At 47.2% G+C, this 19,321-nt stretch overlaps 1 protein-coding gene across 1 annotated transcript in view; it reads left to right on the top strand.

Moving 5' to 3' along the window:
- LOC144824611 (gamma-crystallin-1-like) overlaps positions 1–18,741 on the top strand; it is a 62,698-nt gene extending 43,957 nt beyond the window's left edge. The window contains exon 3 of the mRNA XM_078683665.1: positions 18,406–18,741. Coding sequence (XP_078539791.1) covers positions 18,406–18,681 — 276 coding nt within the window. The 3' untranslated portion in view covers positions 18,682–18,741. The remainder of the gene's footprint in view (positions 1–18,405) is intronic.
- Positions 18,742–19,321: the final 580 nt, after the last annotated feature.

Below are 19,321 nucleotides of genomic sequence, written 5' to 3'. Positions count from 1 at the left end.
TCTCCGGGACACCAACGATGCGGACGTTGTTGCGCCTGGCCCGGCCCTCAAAATCCTCCAACCGATTGGCAAATAGGTCACAAGTGGTCCGAAGATTACGGACCGTGGTCTGGAGGTCCGAGACATCCGTGGTCAGACTAGCGGTCTTAAGATCAAGAGACTTGACACGCTCGTTTGTTTTCCCAAGGTCCGCTCTGATGAGGGAAACATCAACCGCCACCGTGTCTATTTTAGCAGCCAGGGTTTCATACTGCTGACCCATGCTGGATTGAATACTCGCAATGGCGCCCATCACGTCTTTCAGAGTAGGCTCCTCGTCATCAGGAGCACCATCCCCAGCTTCCTCCAGGGCACCACTCGATCCGCCCGGGGAGCCCTTAGGTCGAGTAAAGCGATCAATAGTCTGAGAGTGGGTGGCCCCCCCCTCGGGACGAACCTCTAGCGCCGCGTCTCTCGACAACTGTCCTGCCCGTCATGACTGGGGAGAAACTCCAACTGGAAGTGCGAAACTCGGGCAAAACAACCTTCGTCGTGGCAGGCACCGAATTGCGAGTGAATAAGGGCACAGCACAAGCACTAGACTGGCAGTTGCAGAGCAAGAACTCCGATCGGGAAGTGGGCTGGCACAAGGAGCAGAAACGAAACCGAAAGCACACCAAGGGCAGAGGGCGTGGCCTACCAGCCGTTGTTGTTCGATTGCCACCTGGGTACCTCGGGGACTTGAGCCACCGGTTGGCATACGTGGTAGGCCTCAAAGTTCAGGTCGCAGTAAGTTCAGCGTGCGACGGCCAAAACAAGGCCCGAAAAGAGCGCTGGCATCAGCAGGGCGTCAATGAAAAATATCAGTCGTCAGAAGCAGGATAGATGACAGGATAGTCGCCGGAGGTGGAAGGGGTCCCGGGAGCTCTTAGCTCACGCGTCCATCTTGGAATCGCGCGAAGCTCCTCCTCCCTCTCCTGGAATGTTAATGGCCTCACAAACTACATCAAATGGAAAAAGGTGCTCTCTTACCTCCAGATTAGGTGGGCAGATGTGGCTCTCTTGCACGAGACCCACCCGGACAACTAGAATTCAATAAGCTGCAGGAGATTGGGTGAATAAGGTGATGCATAGCAGCATTGCAGCTGTGCCACCCTCTAAGTGTGGGGTGGCGATCCTCATCTAGAGATCTTAGCCTGTCACAGTCATAAAAACATGGTCTGATCAGGCTGGCAGGTACACATTTGCCAAATTGCAATTTGCGGACAGGTCCCCCTGAGTAGGATCGGTATACGTGCCCACTGGGGTGAAACTCCCCTTCTTTCTCCAGCTGAATCGCCTGTCGGGGCCTCACTGTATGTCATTGGAATGGACTGCAACTTCACCCTTGATGCAGTCCTGAACAGGACAGGCCCCCTAAATGAATACAATGCCGCTGACAGGGACCTATTGAGAGACGTGGCCTTGGACAACAGTCTGGTGCACCACTGGCATCTCAGTCCCTTTCAGACAAGGAATACACCTTCCTCTCACCTGTCCATGGCACACAATCTAGGCTGGACTACTTTCTCATTTCTCAGAAAAAGAAGCTACACTATCTGACCGCTCCCCGGGTCTCTTATCCCTCGATGTGGGCTTACCCTCCACGGGGCACAAACCATGCCACCTAAACATACAGCGATATTGCACCCCTTAGGGCAAGTCTGAATTGACAGCTCATGTCACCACATACTTGTCGTGCAACAGGGACTCAATGGAATCCCACAGAATCCTGTGGGCACCTGTGAAGGCAACAATATGGGGCCAACTCATGAAGGATTGTGCCCTGTCCAAAAACAAGCGACTCTCCGCTGGACTAAACTGGCGAGGCAGAGAGCCTCCCTCACCAGCACTTACTGCTCTCAGGCTCACCCCACCCTGCCCAACAGCTGACACCTGGAACAGGCCCGCATGGCCCAAATAGCCTCTCCACCTCTAAAGCTGAATATGCACTATAGCGCCTGAAAGGGTATTACTATGAACAGGGGGAAAAGGTGGCCCAACTGAGACAATGGGAAGCTGCCATGGTCGTCCCTGCCTTTCACTCGATGAGTGGGGAGATTTTCACCTGAACCTAGGACATTGTTAACAAATTAGCTTTGTTGTACAAGACACTGAACACCCCAGAGATGCCAGCAACCGCAGAATGCTTGGCTACCTTCTTGGAGGGTATGGACCTCCCCTACCTGTCAGACAAGGGTAGGAAACTAGTGGTGGGGGAGATCAGTAAAGAAGAGATTACGCAGGCCATTTCCAAATTGCACTATCACAAGCCACTTGCGAGGGGTACTTCCCTGTGGAGTTCTATAGGTAGGGTGGTGAGGAGGAAGTTGACTCCTTGCATGCCTCCTTCCAGAAGGTGGAGTGGGCTGCATCCCTGGGACCCCTCTCCAACAGGGCGGTTCTCGCAGTTCTGCCCAAACCTGGGAGAGACCCATTATTATGTTGCAGCTACAAACCCATCCCTCTGCTGAACGGCTAAATCCAAATCCTTGCCAGCATTCTGGCGTCACGCCATGACAAGGTCATTCCCTCCCTGATCCACCACATGTAAAATGTAAAATGTAAATTGATACTTGTATAGCGCACTACTCACCCGCAAGGGTCTCAAGGCGCTTGTACGAATACCGCTGTGGAACCCATCCTGGTTTTCCCTGTGAGGTGTCCACTCCTGGGCATCCCCAAGGTGGAGGCCAGGCATCCTTAGCGTTGTGGGGGCCGTTGTGGAGATTAAATAAGCTATTGCCCAGAGTTGCAGAGTGGGACTCCATGATTGGAATAGGCACCGAGGCGAGAATTATCAGGTCCGTGGAATTTTAAGCTCAAGACCCGCTGAGGCGGGGAATTGAACCCTGGTCCCGGGCTAGACCTCTGCATCAGGGTCTGCCGCTCTAACCATTGAGCCACACTTCTCCACTGGGTGGCTTTGTACCGGACTGCTCTTCCAGGAACCATCTTCACACCCTGGCCAACACCCTCTGGGCAGCCAAGGATCTCCCAGCCGATGTGGTGGCCCTCTCCCTGGACTCCGAAAAGGGTTTTGACTGCATCAAGTGGGCTACTTTTTTGCCACCATGAAATAATTTCGACTCGGGGACTAATTAATCGCCAAAGTACGACTGCTGTATGATTACCCAACAGCCCAGGTCAATTGCTGGGGGTATCTCTAAGACCCCTTCTCAATCCCTCTTTCTCCCCTCCAATTTCTCCTGGCCATGGAACCCCTCTCCCCCGCTATCTGTCACTCGCCTCACACAGCGGGTGTTCCTCTCATGGGCATACTGTCCAAGGTCTTTCTCTATGCCGACAATGTCCAGCTCACCCTCACAGACCTCCACCACTAGCTGCCAGCTCTCTTGGAAGTTATCTATGACTTTGCTGCCCTATCCGGTTATAAAGTAAACTGGGAAAAGATTGAGGTCCCACCACTCTCATCCGGCACCACGAAAGTGCCAATACATGGAAATCCTCAAATCTCAAATACCTAGGGATCTTGAATAATAGAGGGCTGGACGGGACAGTGTCGGACAACATAGGCCCACTGACAGCCCAGATTTAAATGGACTTTGAGAAGTGGTCCCTCTTGGAGTTCTCGATGAGGGGCAGGGTGCAAGCAGTGAAGCAGTGAGAATGGTCACTCTCCCGTGCTTCATGCTCCCAGTGTTAGAGCTTTTAACCACCCTCTTCCTCATTGATGCACAGATTCTTCCTTTGCATGGGGCTCCTTGCGGCCCCAGTTAGCTGCGTCCAAGCTTACGGCATCTGCTCATGTGGCGGGTTGAGTCTACCATCAGTAGAGTACTATGCACTGGCTCTTCACCTCTCATTAATGGCATACTTGCTCCCTGGTACTCTAGATCTACCGCTGTAGAACCTCTCAGAACAAACTCTCCTTTCTGGCAGCGAGGGACTCAGCCTTCTCTATGGGGACCCCTCCACCCAGCCACGCAACTCACACCCTGTGCTGCACCCACGCAAAAGGCTTGACTATGCTCCTATCGCCTCTTTGTGGTGGACCCACATTTGCATGCTGGGCACCGCTGTGGGGCAATGATGGTCTACATTTTAATGAACAGGCCCTACGCTGGATCCCTTGGATGGAGGCGGGCATACTCACCCTGGACCAAGTCCTACAGGACAGAGACCTGAAATCCTTTGGGCGTTTGAGGGAGGAATTTGGTCTCTACCTGCAGCAAGCCTGGCACTACCTGCAACTGCAACATTGTCTGCAGTGTTGCTTGGGCCCACACCCCTCGTCCTTATAATTACCAGTAGTAGTAGATTACCTGATTACGTGGGGCTGCCACAAGGGAGTGATGTCGGGGCTGTACGGCATACTCGCGGGCGATCTCTTTTTCCGACCTCCCCTATGCAGCCTCCTTACCAAATGACAAACTCGCCTGTAGATCACCTTCTAAGAAAGGGACTGGTCTGATATTCTGAATGCCCTGGATAGGGGCACCGTGGAAGCACGCTTAAAATTCTGCTCCATGACTGGCACTGGACACCGACTAAATTGAACAGGGCAGCACACATTTCATACGCGAACTACTGGAGATGTGCAACTACATGCTGCGATCCAACTCATATCCTTAGCGAGAGTCCCTTGATCCAATCTTTCTGGTCTCTTGTTGGGAACACCTGAGGAGCGTCCATGCCACTTTCCCTTTCCCCTACCATGGAGTGGAGTAGTGTGGCTCACTGGTTAGAGGCGGCAGACCCGGAAGCAGAAGTCGGCCCGGGACCAGGGTTCAATTTCCGACGCGGCAGGGTCATGGACTTGGGTCAGTGGACTCTATAATTCTCGCTTCGGTGCTTACTCTAATCAGGGGTTCCACTCGGCAACTCTGGGCATTAGCTTGCCTAATCTCCACAACGGCCCCATCAATTCCGGGGATGCCTGGCTCCACCTTGGGGACTCCCAGCAGGGACCATCCCACAGGGAAAGCCAGGACGGGTTCCCCAGAGTTATACAGCGCCAGGAAACCTACGGAAGGGTAGCAGTGCGCTTTACAAGCTCAAATACATTTACATTTACCATCAATCTTCTCTATGACACAGGGGATTCCCTGGACATAGCGGGTCCACAGTGTCACCCCCCTCCATATGACCTCGGGCCACGGCAAAGATATCTATCCTTCGCCAATGGAGGTCATCCACGTCCCCATCACTGGAGGACTGGAAAGTGGCAATGATACAGAAAGCATCACAATAGAGTGTTATCTACAACTTATAGGACCATGATGAGGTGTTCATGGAGACATTGCCTCCCTTTTCTGAGAAAGAACCCCTGAAGTGGAGGACATTATTCCCATCCTTGCCCTCCACCTCTCCTCTTTGTATCCCCTCGTGTTCTGAGATCAGTGTCCCGTGTTCCATGTAGCTGACTCTTGCCATACTCAAGGGAGGCCCACCACTCCCACCTTTCCTCCCCACCCACCTTAATCTCCGCAGCCCAGCCACCTCTTTTTCCTTTCCTTCCCCCTTACAAACTATGTACCCCTTCCTTGCCTCCCCTTCACTTACTCTCTACTTTTCTCCCCGTCCCCTCTCCAGCCCCTTCTCTGTCCTCTCCACCTCCCCCCTTCTCAATACCCTGCCTCCACCTCCTTACACCCCTGCCCCCTTTCTCCACCACTCCCTCTTCCCCCACACATTCATCCCTCCCTCTACCCATGTACACGAATGCATGCAGAACTCCTCTCGGGCGGGACTGCCACTGTATCCCTCGTCAACCGCTATGTCGACATATGGAGTACTCCTCCTATCTCTCTCATCGGTGTGCTGGGGAACTTTTTGACCCAATACAGTGGCCCCTCAACCAGCTAGTGCATATAACCAGTCTTCCCCGACTCCCCCCCACCTATACTATCCAGCCACATAGAGCAAACCCCTCTTCTTCTATCCTCCACACTGACTGGTTGCTCCGATCTCCGCTGCCCCCCCATTGCGTAGGCCCCAGACCAATGAATCCTCGACCCTTGGCACCTTGGGGGATGCCTAGCATCATTGCAGTAGGCCTTCCTAGTTCTATGTGTATCACGCCTCCATTTCACACCCCCTCCACCATTACCCTGTTGAATTGCATTGCATTGTTTGGTGCTTTTATGCCAACGTACCACACTGTGCAATTGCTGTACACTTCTGTTTCAATAAAAAAAACTAATTACGACACAAAAACAGACTTGCCAGTCCTGCGGCGTAACACCTCTCTAAACATATGCCGCTTGTAGCATGTCATGGACAGGGATTCTCTGGGTTGGTTGGAGGCAGCATGTAATATGGCAACTCTTGCCTCTTTTCTAGCCAGGAAAGTGTGGGCATTGACTGACGGTAATGTTGGCGCTGCGGGTGGTCTAAATCCTGATGCCGCCGCTACATGGAGAGCCAACCCTTGCAGGTCTGGCGAGGGAGGGCTGTCGGGCCACCATATAGACTGATGTTGCACTATGCACCACACAAAGACTTGATACCTCTTCTCAGGAGGCCTGTGAAGGTCAGACTTCTACTGCAGACTTGAGTCACCCCGCAGATGGTGGACAACCTAGTCTAGAGTGGCAGTTCTTGACCCTGTAATATTTTGTATTATACATGTTCTTGCCTGATCACTTTACTTAATGGCCTTGACTGACAGGCCTGTCCAGTTGCCAGATGTCTACTGTGCACTTACCTGCCCTGCCTTCTTACCTCGCTTGATTTTATGCCTGAATGGAGCAGGCTGGCCTGTCGCTGGTTCCCCCTCCTTCCTTATTGCAACCTCTTTTCCCATCAGTTAGCTTTTTCTGCACTCCTCCTTGCACAGGGAAACCCTCTTGAGTGCCACATATGCACCAGTGGTATTGGTATCACAAAATGGGCTACACAATGTGACCCATGGGCGCTCAAAGCAGGTGCACCTGCTGTTGACTACCCCCCCCCCCCCCCCCTGCGGCACTTTCTGTAAAATGGTTGCAGGTTTGTAGATCTCGCTCTACTGTTGCATGTTGAGCTATCACCAGGTGCTAGATGTTTTTGGCACCCCCAACTTTGCTGTCCTGGCAAAGGATCTTCTACACTGGGAGCAGGCTGAAGGCATCTCCTTGCATAGGGAGGAGAAATGTGGTCTCTGTCGCAGTCCGATCAGTGGCCTGTGGGATGCTCTTACACTTGCCCATAAAAACACAGCTGTCTAACGACGACCTCCCACCTTGAATTCTTCTTCTTGGATATCCTGATGTAGATTGTTGTGACTGCCACCCCCTCTTCTTCGTTCATGGGAACGTTTGTCCCCAGCCTCCTTGTGATGTCCCCTCAAAGGGAGAGACATGTAACAATGTGATGCTAGGCTTTGCTTTACTTGGATTTGTCATCTGTACTGGAACGATTTATAATCATGCTAGGATTTTCTCACTTAAGCTTCCTACCCTTATGGTTGAGTTATGCTCTAAAGTTAATGTTTAGACCGCATCATTATGGTTTGAACATTGTCTGGTAATGGTATTGGTATAATATGTCAGCACCTTTTTTTATGTAAGCATGTGCGAATTCATCTATCATCCTTGTATTGAACCATATGCTTATGCCGAAAGTAATACAAATGGTGTTGAGAAAAAAAGAAAAAAAAACGTTTCAAATAAGTAAATCACACTAGAACAAAGACACTCTCTGAGTACACTATTCATGTTGATACTGGAGTCAGACAAAAGAGCAGGCATTACAACGTTGTCCTTAAGGGTGGGATTGATCCGCCACCTAGTAAAGTCCAAAAGAGCAAAACCTCTTATCGGCGCGCCTAGTTTACTCAGAGGAGAACTGGAGTAACAGGTCTCCAGTGAACCCTAGTTAAGTAGTCAGCTACTCCATGTTCAGTGCTTATATTATTCACCAATACGGTTTTTTTCTCTCTCCTCTTTCCACATTCCTTCTCTTTCATTGCTCCTTCTTTTCATTCACATAATCTGACTTTCATGCACAGAGAGAAGACACTGTCTTATTTAGGAAAAACAACATAAAAATGTATACATACGGCAAAGCAACAGACGAACTACATTTTACTAATCTCTCAGCGTACTTAGGTTGAGATGTGCTCATTTTTAAATGTACACCTGCATAGTCCCTACTTTTCCAAACCTTTACATCCGACACCATTGGGCTTTTTATCACACTTGTAAGTCTTTTCTTATCCATTCTGCACTTGTGTTTCATAAATGTGTATTCTAAAAGGTCATATACAATGTTGTAACTCACGTAATGCTCAATAAAATAAAAAATGAAACTAAGCCAACTCTATCATTGTTGGAACTGTAGAATGGAGCTGACAGCAAGGACTTTGGTAAGGAACTGCCAATAGAAACTGCGACATCATTGTAGAAGTTACTCTCAGATGGAAATGACTACTGCGAATGGCTTAAAGGCAGTGGGACACAGGTGGTTGGGTGGAAATAGTGATAGTGGTTACTGCAGAGAGTGAGTGTGGCATTAAGACGCTTGTTTGCAAATTGTCATTGGAACTGTGAACTGGAGCTGTCTACAGCAGGGCCTATAAGGCGGAAAGGACTGCACAAACTGTAGGGTATAGTAGAGGGATAGAGTTGGCTGCACAGATTTCAGAGTGGAGCTTGTTGCTGAGACAGTGAATAAAAACAGCCTTCTGGAAGTGGGTGCAGTGGTGTAGGTTGAAGCAGGCTAGATGGGTAAGCTCATAACGTTGTTTCTGTTTGCATGCACCATTATTAGCACCCTGAAACTCATTACCAGACTTGTTCGCCCAGTACCAAGGCTTACAACATATTCATTAACGTTTTGTCTTCTGAGTGTGAGTATGAAACAATGTTTTTAGAGCAGATGGGGAGAGTGTGTGAGGCCGATTAAATAAATCGAGGTGGTGAAGTTGGAAATGAAGACATGAAAAAGTAGATGGAGGAAAGATAGCGGTAGGGTGGTCATAGAGTTGGGTGAGGGGTCTTAGCAAGGAGGGAAAACCGGGTGGAGAATATTGAGATTGGGAACAAGTGCAGGCCTGGGTGAAGCACATGTTGGTGAGGACAAACCTTGGGTGGGTTAGTCAAATTTGGAATTAGAACCAATTGAATGGAAATAGTACTGAATAGAGAGCAATTGCGAGATGGGTCATGACAGGGGTTTCGAGGATACCCACGATAGGGAAGAGGAGTGAGGACAAAAGAGCTAGAAGGATGGTCACTACCGGTTTCCTTGCTGTGGTATATTTATACCATCATGAACAGCACTTGAACAGTAAAATTTTCTATTTGTGTTAGTGAGTGCAAATGTGTGCACATGTTCATAGTCAGGATAGGATTTCTGTACTTCAACAAATAAAGTATACTTAATATATCAGGGTAATTAAATAAATGTAATGCTCTACAATGTCTTAAAGCATTTTGAATATATGTCTAATAATTTACAAGGTTGATTCATCAATTGTGGGACAACAGAAATGATACCCTGGAGTTTACAGTGGTCTATACCGTGACTTCATTATTGTGCACGCATTTAATGATGCAGTGGAGCTGGAGCTACCATGCTCTCAAAAAATTAGGAAGAACTGGATACTAGGGTTGGTTTAACACCTACCAGAAGTTTGAAATGAATACAGTCTTATTTTAGTGGGAGGAGCTTTTACACAAGTTATTAATCTAGTTGAAGTTAAGGATAAGCAATGTTTTGTATTGAGAGCAAATATTTATAAAGTTCCTGATATTGTCTCCCCTTCAGGAACATTGCAATGTTCGCTGGTTTACCTGCACCGTAACAAAGATTTGCTTCAGCATTTCAAGATAATTTTCACCACATAGGAGGTTCAGTTACCCTCTAAGCGAACAAAGCCAGGTTGGGGAATTAGAGTTACTGGGCCGACTGGAAAAATCACTAGTGCATGGTATTTCACCTTGAGGTTTCACTTGTTGTAATAAGGTGAAGTCTCGTGATGGAATATCTGGCAAAGTCCAAAGGCCTGCATCAGCATGGTAATTCTGATTTCCACATTGTAAGAAATTGGATTACTGGTTGAGGGGGGTAAATCCCTTCTCAAGCAGCAACCACAATGTTTCTCAGGGTGAGGTAACAAGTAAACCATCAATTAACCTGTGCCTAACCCTTGGGTAGCTTGGCACAAAGCAAACAGGCCTAACTCAGAGGCAATGTGTAAAGTATTTGTGCAACACTTCAAATAATAACACAATGAAAACACACCACAAGAGGATCCCACACCAGTTTTAAAATATAGAGTATTAAAAAAAATATATAACAAGACAAAAATAACAGAAATCCAATCAGTGTAACTGGAGCTAGGCAGGTTTAAAGATTTTACTAAAAATAGTGGCAAAAAGCACAAAGCACCAACTGATTCTATCTGGTGACCCCGTACGGGGACACAGTCACAAGTTCAGGCTGACAGAGATGGATCACGAACCGACTTCAGAGACCCAGTTGGGTCTACTGAAAAGAGTACTCTACATCCTTGTTTGCGGAGCGTTGCGAGAATCCGTGCTGAAGATGCATCACACAGTCAAAGTGATGTGTCAGTTCCAAGATGCAGCGAGGCTGTGGCGCAAGGTCCTGTGTCATCTTCAAGGCTCCCGTTGATGAGGGACTACGATGCGAAGTCCTGCATCAAGGATGTGTTGCACAGTAGGGGCGATACGTCGGTTACGAGGAGGTGCAAGGCCGTGATGTGGAGTCCAGCTTCATTATCGAGCCTGCTGCCGATGAGAGGAGCAAGAGCCTGCACTGAGGATGCATCACGCAGTGGCGGTTCCAATGGGACGACTGCTAGGATGCGATGCGGGTCTTTTGGGCGGTACTGATCCATGCAGTAGTCGCAATGCATCGGTTCTGCTTAGAATTGCACTACGCAGCAGAGGAGATGCGTTGATTCCACTGGATCCCCAGAGGCTGGAAGAGCACCTTAGGCCCACTTCTAAGGGTCCCAGATTCGGGTGGCACCTCTTGGTAGATGTCAGAGTCTAGGTGCTGGGTTCAATGTTGCTTGAGCCTTCTATCCCTGAGGCTCAAGCCAGGAAGTCAAGCAGCTAGCTCTTGGAGTAGCTTTGGGGTACTGGGTTCAACAAATGCAGTTGGAGACCTTCTTACACAGGCAAGAGGGCAGCAGGTCAGTACAGCAGGATAGCAGTTTTTCAGGGCAGCAGTCCAGCAGAGTGACAGTCCTTTCAGAAGCACAACAGTCCTTCTTTCTAGCAGAGTATCCCCAGGTCGGCGAGTGTACTGAAGAGTTTGTGCCTGAGGTCCAATATTTATGCTTGGTGCCCTTCCTCTGGAAGATGTGAGAAGCTTCTAGAAATCCCTTTCATGTACCCAGATATACTGCCTTTCCAGTCCTGCTTCCAGACTAACTACAGGGGGAATAAAGTCCTTTGTGTGGAGGCAAGACACAGCCTATTCAAGTGTAACTAGAGATGGGCCCAGCTCCACCCTCCCTTCCTACCAATGATAGCCTAGCCAGGCACACCTAAGGTTTCTATTGTGTATGGCTGTCTAGGAGGAATAGAGAAATCCCAACTGCCAGCTACATCCAGCAATGTGAAACAAAGACAGGCTACAGACAAACAAAATGGCTAATGCAGGAAAATGCCAACTTTCTGAAGGTAGCCTTTTGAAAGTGGTAATTTTAAATGCCTCTCTACCATAGAAGATGATTTTTCATTACAGTTCCAAAGACAACACAAGAGCTGGTTACCTTTTCCCATTTGAAAATGATAGCTAAATAAATGTAATAAGGTAACTCCAATGTTATCCTATGGAAGAAGTAGGCCTTAAAAAGATGAAAAATGATTTTAAGCGATTTCCACCACGAGGACATGTGAAGCTTAAACGCACATGTCCTATTTTTTAAATAGACTGCACCCTGCCCCCTGGGCTGTCCAGGGCCTATTCTAAGGGTGACGTATAGATATTAAAAAGGAAGGTTTGCGCTTGCGAAAGGTTTATTTTGCCAGGTCAAACTGGCAGTTTAAATACTGCACAACCAGGATGCTAAGGCAGGCCTGCGCCATGTTTAAAGGGGCTACTTAAGTGGGTGGCACAATCAGTGCTGCAGGCCCACAATCTTGAAAGTCTTGAAACTCCCGCAAAGAGGGGGAAATATGACTCAACTCCTGAACAGAGAGGAACTCAAGTCCATAATCACCTTTGACACAATCAGGAATGGCCTGAACAGGAATGAAGACTGGACAACCCTACTATAAAGTACTCAATCCAAGACTTTATGAACTAAATAGAGCAACCTGCCGGGCCTAAATATGGTTGTTACTTAACTAGGCTTCTTGAGCCTTAACTGACATTTCTAAATGTTTGTTCCCCTTGTGTGATATGTATACATCTCACAGACACTGTTGGGAGTTTTCTTTAAAGAACGTGACATAGGGAGTGCACTTATTTTGATCCCTTCGGTTAGGCACACACAATTGTTAGAAATTAATATTTCAGACACCACTGTGAGTACCTCAGAGAGCGTGCCCATAATAAGCTCTTTTTGCAATCCTTAAATGACATGGATAATTCGCAAATGTAAACTGTATATAAACCTCCAAGGCTTAAACTGCTTAAAATCTAATTTGCCAGTTTTGCATCATCTACATTAATTGTATTAATGCCAATTTGCTCTAGATACGTTTCCAGCATTTACTGTGCTAACTATTGTTTTATTCCACGCATTGAAGTTTACTAGCTGTTCACCTTTTTTGAAAACCCCTTTTCACCACTTTGAAATCCTCTTATTTGTGCACCGCATTATGTAACTCTTCTTATTTTCGAGTACGGTCACTTTTCCACCTAGCGATTGAGCGTAATTCCAAGCGTCTCCACCGAGGTAGTCTTTTCTCACTTTCTATCCCTACACTCACTAAAGATGGCGTCCACCCCTTGCCTATAAACACAACTCGGATAGTTATGCCGACAGTTCCTGCCAATGTGCGAGTGAACCCGCGATTCTGCGCAAGGCTGATTTAGGTAAGCGAGATAGCCCCGCTCTGGACTATAATGCCCGTCCACCCCAACCCCTTCCGTCGGACCCCTAACCTCCCTTCCTCTATTCCCAGCCACATGGAGCAAGTTGACGTTCCACGCACGCGCTCCTAGAACCACACCCATTGACTAATGGAGTAGAAACCCGATGCCTCTACCGAATACAGCATCGCGCCAAGGTTGTAGACCCACTACGCCATCATCAGGTAATTACTGGAACCCTCCCCGGTCTCCCCCCGCTTGCTCTCGACTCGCGAATTAGACACTGAGATAACGGACAGCTCTGCTCGATTCTTGTATTCCTCTCATATAGTACCAATTACCACCCATCTGCAGCCTCCGATACCATATCTGTCCCCATGAGGTATGTTCGTGAGACATTCCACTTATTCTCAGTTTAAATCACGTGTACTCACTATCCTCCGTTAAGTCTAGGCTATCATCAGTCATATTCACTTACCGTTCACGGCTCGACCACAGCGTTGATCAATCTTCACTTTGCCCAAAAACAACACCACCCCCCCTCCTTTTTCACCCCCAACTACCACGGACTTTTAAACTGACACCGATGCCAGTTTGCTTGGAGATATACCGGTAAAGCACAGGAATGCACACTCACGGCTTATTTCTCACACCTAGGCATGCGTCCTAACCACAAACGCATGTCCACCTTTTGAGTTAAAACTCTTCAATATTCTCTCTATGTCAAGCATTGTATATACCAAGTCACTTACAACTATTTAGGCACCACTTTGCTTAGCTAAATGCATGTCCTTGCTGTACCATGGATAGGTTGATTGTTTCCCACTGAGTGTTAGTCTTGACAGACTGCTTTGTTTTTTCTCCAATTTCCTCCCCCGCAGGCATTGTGTTAAGCATCAGGCACTTTATTTATATAGTCCTGATGATGATCCCTGTATTATAAGAGCTTGGGATCGAAACGTCGTCGACAATAATCAGTACCACTTTTGTTTGAATTCCATAGAAGTTGTGGTGACTGTTGAGGGTTAGCTTGCTTGACTCTATGACCACACCAAGCAACCATAGCTCTTTTGTTGCCTGAAAAAACCCTTTATGTCGTTTGCGTTGTATGTTTTCTCTGTAATTTTTCCAATGTTGGATGCAGGACTGTGTCCCTTTCATTATATGTGTCGCTTCTTATGCATAAGATTTCTTCAAATATATTGCTTATTAAAATTCTCTGTCCGGCTGGACATTGAAAGTCTATAGTACCGATCAAGGTCTATATGTTATCTGTTCTCTGTATAACTTACTTAAGGACCATTGTTCTCAAAAATAGCAGGCCCACTAGTAGCATTTAGTTTACAGTCACTAGGTATATGCAGTGCCAGTTTACTAGGGACTTATGAGAAAATTAAATATGCCAATTGGGGATAAGCCAATGTTACCATGTTTTAAGGAGGAAGCACTTGTATCTTAGCACTGGTCAGCAGTGGTAAAGTGTGCAGAGTCCTAAGGCCAGCAAAAAAAAAATCAGCAAAAATGAAAGAAGGAAGGCAAACAGTTTGGGGGAAGACCACCTTAAGGTTGACAGGTCTATCACACATGTTGTTGTCCAAAAATATATATTCCCATTATCCCACTCCCGAAATTGCCAGAACCTCCCAGTAATGAAAATTCTGGAGGAGGAAATTCTGGGAATTATAAATAGCTATTTGCAAGGCCGACCCATTGGCCTCATTTAGAGGTTGGTGTTTACGGAATATAGACCAAAAGCCAGCAGATACTAGTCTGCCAACCTCTTTGTCCCTCTGCTATCAGGAGAGTTGCTGATGTTCTACTAGCAGAGCCTCAGCTGTCTCGAGTTTTCGAAACATCCAGTATGGCAGCCACTGCTGATCCTCAACTCAACAGCATCTGAAGGCTCATCCTTATTGGAACAGCCCTTCCAATTCAGTGTTCTACAGTTCATGCCAGCCATGCATGGCATGGTGAATGCAAAGACGAAAAAAGCAAAAAGTTCTCCAAAGTCTGGGAGAGAACTCAACCATATCAGAGATATGTATTTTAAAAAAAAACATGTTGGGTTTGTTTCTGAAAGACAAATAGCATGCTGACCTGGTTGGAATGACATGATGACACTCCCATTGCATTTAAAGTGAAGGTATTCTGGTGCTGTGTCAGCAGCATGTTTGTAAAAAAAATCTGGCTGACAGAGGCTGCACAGCCAGTTGAGGGACTGCCTCCATGACTCTGATGCCCTGATATAGGCCCACTGAACTTGAAATGAACTAACTATTTTCTGCAAAGAATACGCTAGGGAGAATGATATTGTTATAGTGTAAATTTGTTTCAGTGTTGTCATTATCTCATTTCACAACATACCAAGTTACATATCTAAGTTTGAAAATTGTATAAGGGCATCAGCTGAGACATGACATTTTCCAATGACATAAAAGAAAACAAATAACTCCCCCCAACAACCTCACAAACTAAACTCCCACCCGCCCAAGTACCAATTGATATGCGTCTAGCAATGACTCTGTGCCTATGTCTATGTGAGGGCCCTTCATTGTGTGGCGTTGTCGTTTCCAGTGTGGGATGAGTCTGTGAGTCTCAGTATTCGTAAGTAACGGTGATAAGTCAATACTCGAGAGAGTAGTGATATAAACGTGCGCCAGGTGGTGCTAAAAGCATCTCCTCCAACAGTGAGTGTATGGGTAAGTCTCTCCATCCCTAGGACCCCCCACAAGCGGTGCAGTCAGCCCAGGTGTGTCGGTATAGTGGTGGATCCCCAGAGTGAGAGAATAGTCTGGTGTGCGGCACCCAACGCTATTCCTATTTGGCGTCCTCTGTGGGATGCTAGGGGGTAAGTAAGGGGATTGGGGAGGCCCAGCAGTATGTAAGACAGGATCCTTGGGAGTTGTGTTGAGAAGTGAGAATCTATGTCATTTAGGATCGGCTCCCAAAACAATGTTATTTTTGGACACTCCCAAAGGATATTTGTAGGCGTACCTTTCTCGCCACATTTCTTCCACCATTCATCACTACGGGCTGGGTTGCCCCTATGCAACCGTACTGGTGTGAGGTACCAATTTGAAGTGATTTTCAGAGCCGTCTCTATGCCAGCTGTGTTCTAAGTTGTCTGTCATGCTCTGTAGTATATGGCTCTCCAGTCTTTCGGAGAAATCTGACGCCCTAGTTCCGCTTCCCATCAGCGTTGGGCTGGTCTTTTGTTTGGCTTCTGCGTGGGTCGCAGAATAACAGACCGTTCCGATAGGAGGCGTTTGTCAGAGCGTTTGCTCACCAGCCAGCTCTCAAAGGAGAAGTGTGGCTCAGGGGTGGAGAAGTGTGGCTCAGGGGTTAGAGGCGGCAGACCCGGAAGCTGAGATCGGCCCTGGACCAGGGTTCAATTCCCCGCCTCGGCGGGTCTTGGGCTCATAAAATTCCATGGACTCGATAATTCTCGCTCCGGTGCCTTCTCGACTCACGGGTTCACACTCTGTGACTCTGGGCAATAGCTTGCTTAATCTCCACAACGGCCCCTCGCGGCGGGATGCCTGGCTTTCACCTTGTGGATACCCTGCCGGGGTTATCTCACAGGGGAATACCAGGACGGGTTCCCTAAGCAAGCGCTTAGATACCGACCTCGGTCAGTGATTTGCGCTATATAAATACATGTACATTTACATTTACAAAGGGGGTCATTATCCCCTCAACTCCATCTCTTATGTTTGGATGTAACAGCTAGTGCCTTATCTGGAGATATCTAAAGCGTTTGTGCTCAGGGAGGGTTCAGTCTTGCTTAACGACATCGAAGGGTATTAGGCTGTTTGTCTAAAAAAAGTTACCTGCTGCCCTGCATGCAACCTCCCTCCAAACCCGTAAGGCAGGTCCAGTCCCTGGAGCAAAGGCTGGATTGTCAATGACCAATGTTAGGGGAGATGGGAAGGTGGTTAATTGCCCTCTGCGCACACAGCCATCCCACTCCTTCATAAGAGTGTGTGACAGGAGAAATATATAAGCTAGACACGCGATGGCGGTGCTGTAAAAATGGGACCTTCTCCAATGAAGTCCCAGCTATTGCCCGATCCATAAATAGTCAGTGTTTCACTGACTCGGGTCTGGATCAGCTACCTGAAAATATCTAAGAAGGCAAGGTATCCCAAGTCCCCCTTCCGCCGCTGGAAGCCAACTGCGCCCCTTGCTCATCCTCGGTCTCTTACCCACCCACATGAAATGGTGGAAAGCAGCTGCAGGGTCGGTATTGTCCCCAAAAAGGGGGCAATCAATGGCAGAATCTGGAAAAAGAAAACTATTCTAGGTAAGGTGGTCATTTTTAGGGGTGCAATGCGGCCCATCATTGAAAGTTGATAGTGCTTCAATTGCTCCAGTTCTGTGCACACACTCTTTGTCAGTTCTCGGTAGGTGAGAGCGTTTGTGCGCTCCAGTGTGGAGCATAGCTAGACTACCCAGAAATCTGTCTGAACCATGCCCGTACACCCTCATCCTTGCTGTTGGGGATCTGTAGCCGCTGAGAACCCAAAGTGCTCCAGGGTCACATCCAGAAATGGCCAATGGACCCAATCGAACGCTTTCTCGGCGTCATCCGATAGTAACAAACGGGTCCCCTCCTTACGGCACGCATTATCAATGATGTGGAGCAGCCGCTTAGTATTGTCCGCGCATAGTCTTTGTGGTATAAACCCAGCTTGATCGGGCCGATCAGTCCCTGCATAAAGGGATTCAAACGGGCTGCTATTATGCTCGTAAAGAGCTTGGCATTCGTATACAAGAGTGAAATAGGGCGGTAATTAGCGCAGTGGCGTCTGTCTTTCCCCGGTTTGGGGATAACAACTATTTCCGCTTCTTGCATTGGGGAGGGTAGACTGACCGTGTGCACTCTATCATTGAAGAGTCGGGTGAGGACTGGGGCTAACTCCAGAATCATATTGTTAAATCATGTTGTTATTGTTACATAAAGATGTGTGTGACAAATTATTGTAAATGTCATAAACTTCTCGTATGGCAAAGCCAATAAAATTTGTTTAAATAATAAAAACGTACCAACTTAGCACATTTCTATGTATTCCATCACCTGAACTTCAAGAAATGATGGCTCTTGCACTTCTTGCATAATTGCATTTATGCTTTTAAAAATTGTATGCATATCCATAACTAGCAGGTTCTGGATGTCTGTTTTGTGTGTCCTTTGCACAATTAACATTTTGTCAGCAAATCCGATTTTAAATGCATGCATATCTCGTGTATAGGACATGAACAGCATGTATGGTCATTTTAGGTGATTGACTAGAGCCATACACTGCAGAAAGATAGAGTTATTTAAATCAGAAATAATGTCAATTAAATAAAATGCAGATTAGATATTTAATTCAGAAACTTAATGTCAGCGTTCTTCTTTTCCTTCTTTGTATCTCCTCACAGTACCACGGCCCATACAGAATAAAGGTTTATGAAAAAGAGAACTTTGGGGGCCAGAAGATGGAATTTAAAGAAGATTGCCCACATGTTCATCAGCACTTCCATTTCCATGACATCTACTCCTGTAATGTGCAGGATGGTCATTGGGTCTTCTATGACGAGCCGAACTACAGAGGACACCAGTACTACCTAAGACCAGCAGAGTACAGGAGATACAGTGAATGGGGGTCCTCAAGTCCACGGGTTGGGTCTTTCAAACGAATGAGAGATAATTTCTAAAAATACTTTCAATTATGTTACAGACAGCTGAACTGAATAATAAATAAATTGTGGTCCTTATGTGCATTTTTCTACTTTGTGCTGGAGCAAATTGTATTTTATCAAATATAAAGGTTATATGGATTTTCCTATTTGGTAGTCTCAGGGAAGTACTTATTTTATTGATGACACAAGGCTTAGTATTATGCCTCTCTTTTACTCAGTTTACTATAGAGCAGCAGTAAAACTATGCTTCGCAATATTCCTGGGAAGAATTTTGTCCACTCTTGCATTATTTTTTAGAGCGAGAATGAGTGCTCATTAACACCATATAAGGGCCCAGGACTGTTTGGAAATCACTTGGGGGATGGGAAACAGTCTCCAAGAAGCCACTAGCAGTCTCTAAGGCAAATCCAGCTGGAACTGGTTAGTTGGGATCAGCACAGATGTGGTCTTCTTGCAGCTATTATGTTCGTGGAAATGAGGAGGAGGATAGGTAGTTAGCCGTTGGAGTCCACTTTTCTGTCCTGAACCAAAGTGGGGAGTAGGTCATCCCTTGGGGTTTCTCTCCACAGGTTAAATAGCAGATGCAGTGCTCGGCCTTCCACAGGTCCAGAGGTGTTCTGAAGAGTGTACCACTTTTATGCCCAGTGCCATCCTG

Source organism: Lissotriton helveticus, chromosome 3_1 (genome assembly GCF_964261635.1).
Source record: "Lissotriton helveticus chromosome 3_1, aLisHel1.1, whole genome shotgun sequence".
NCBI lineage: Eukaryota > Metazoa > Chordata > Amphibia > Caudata > Salamandridae > Lissotriton > Lissotriton helveticus.
Note: the sequence above shows the minus strand (reverse complement) of the source record. Positions and strands in the feature narration are given on the sequence as shown.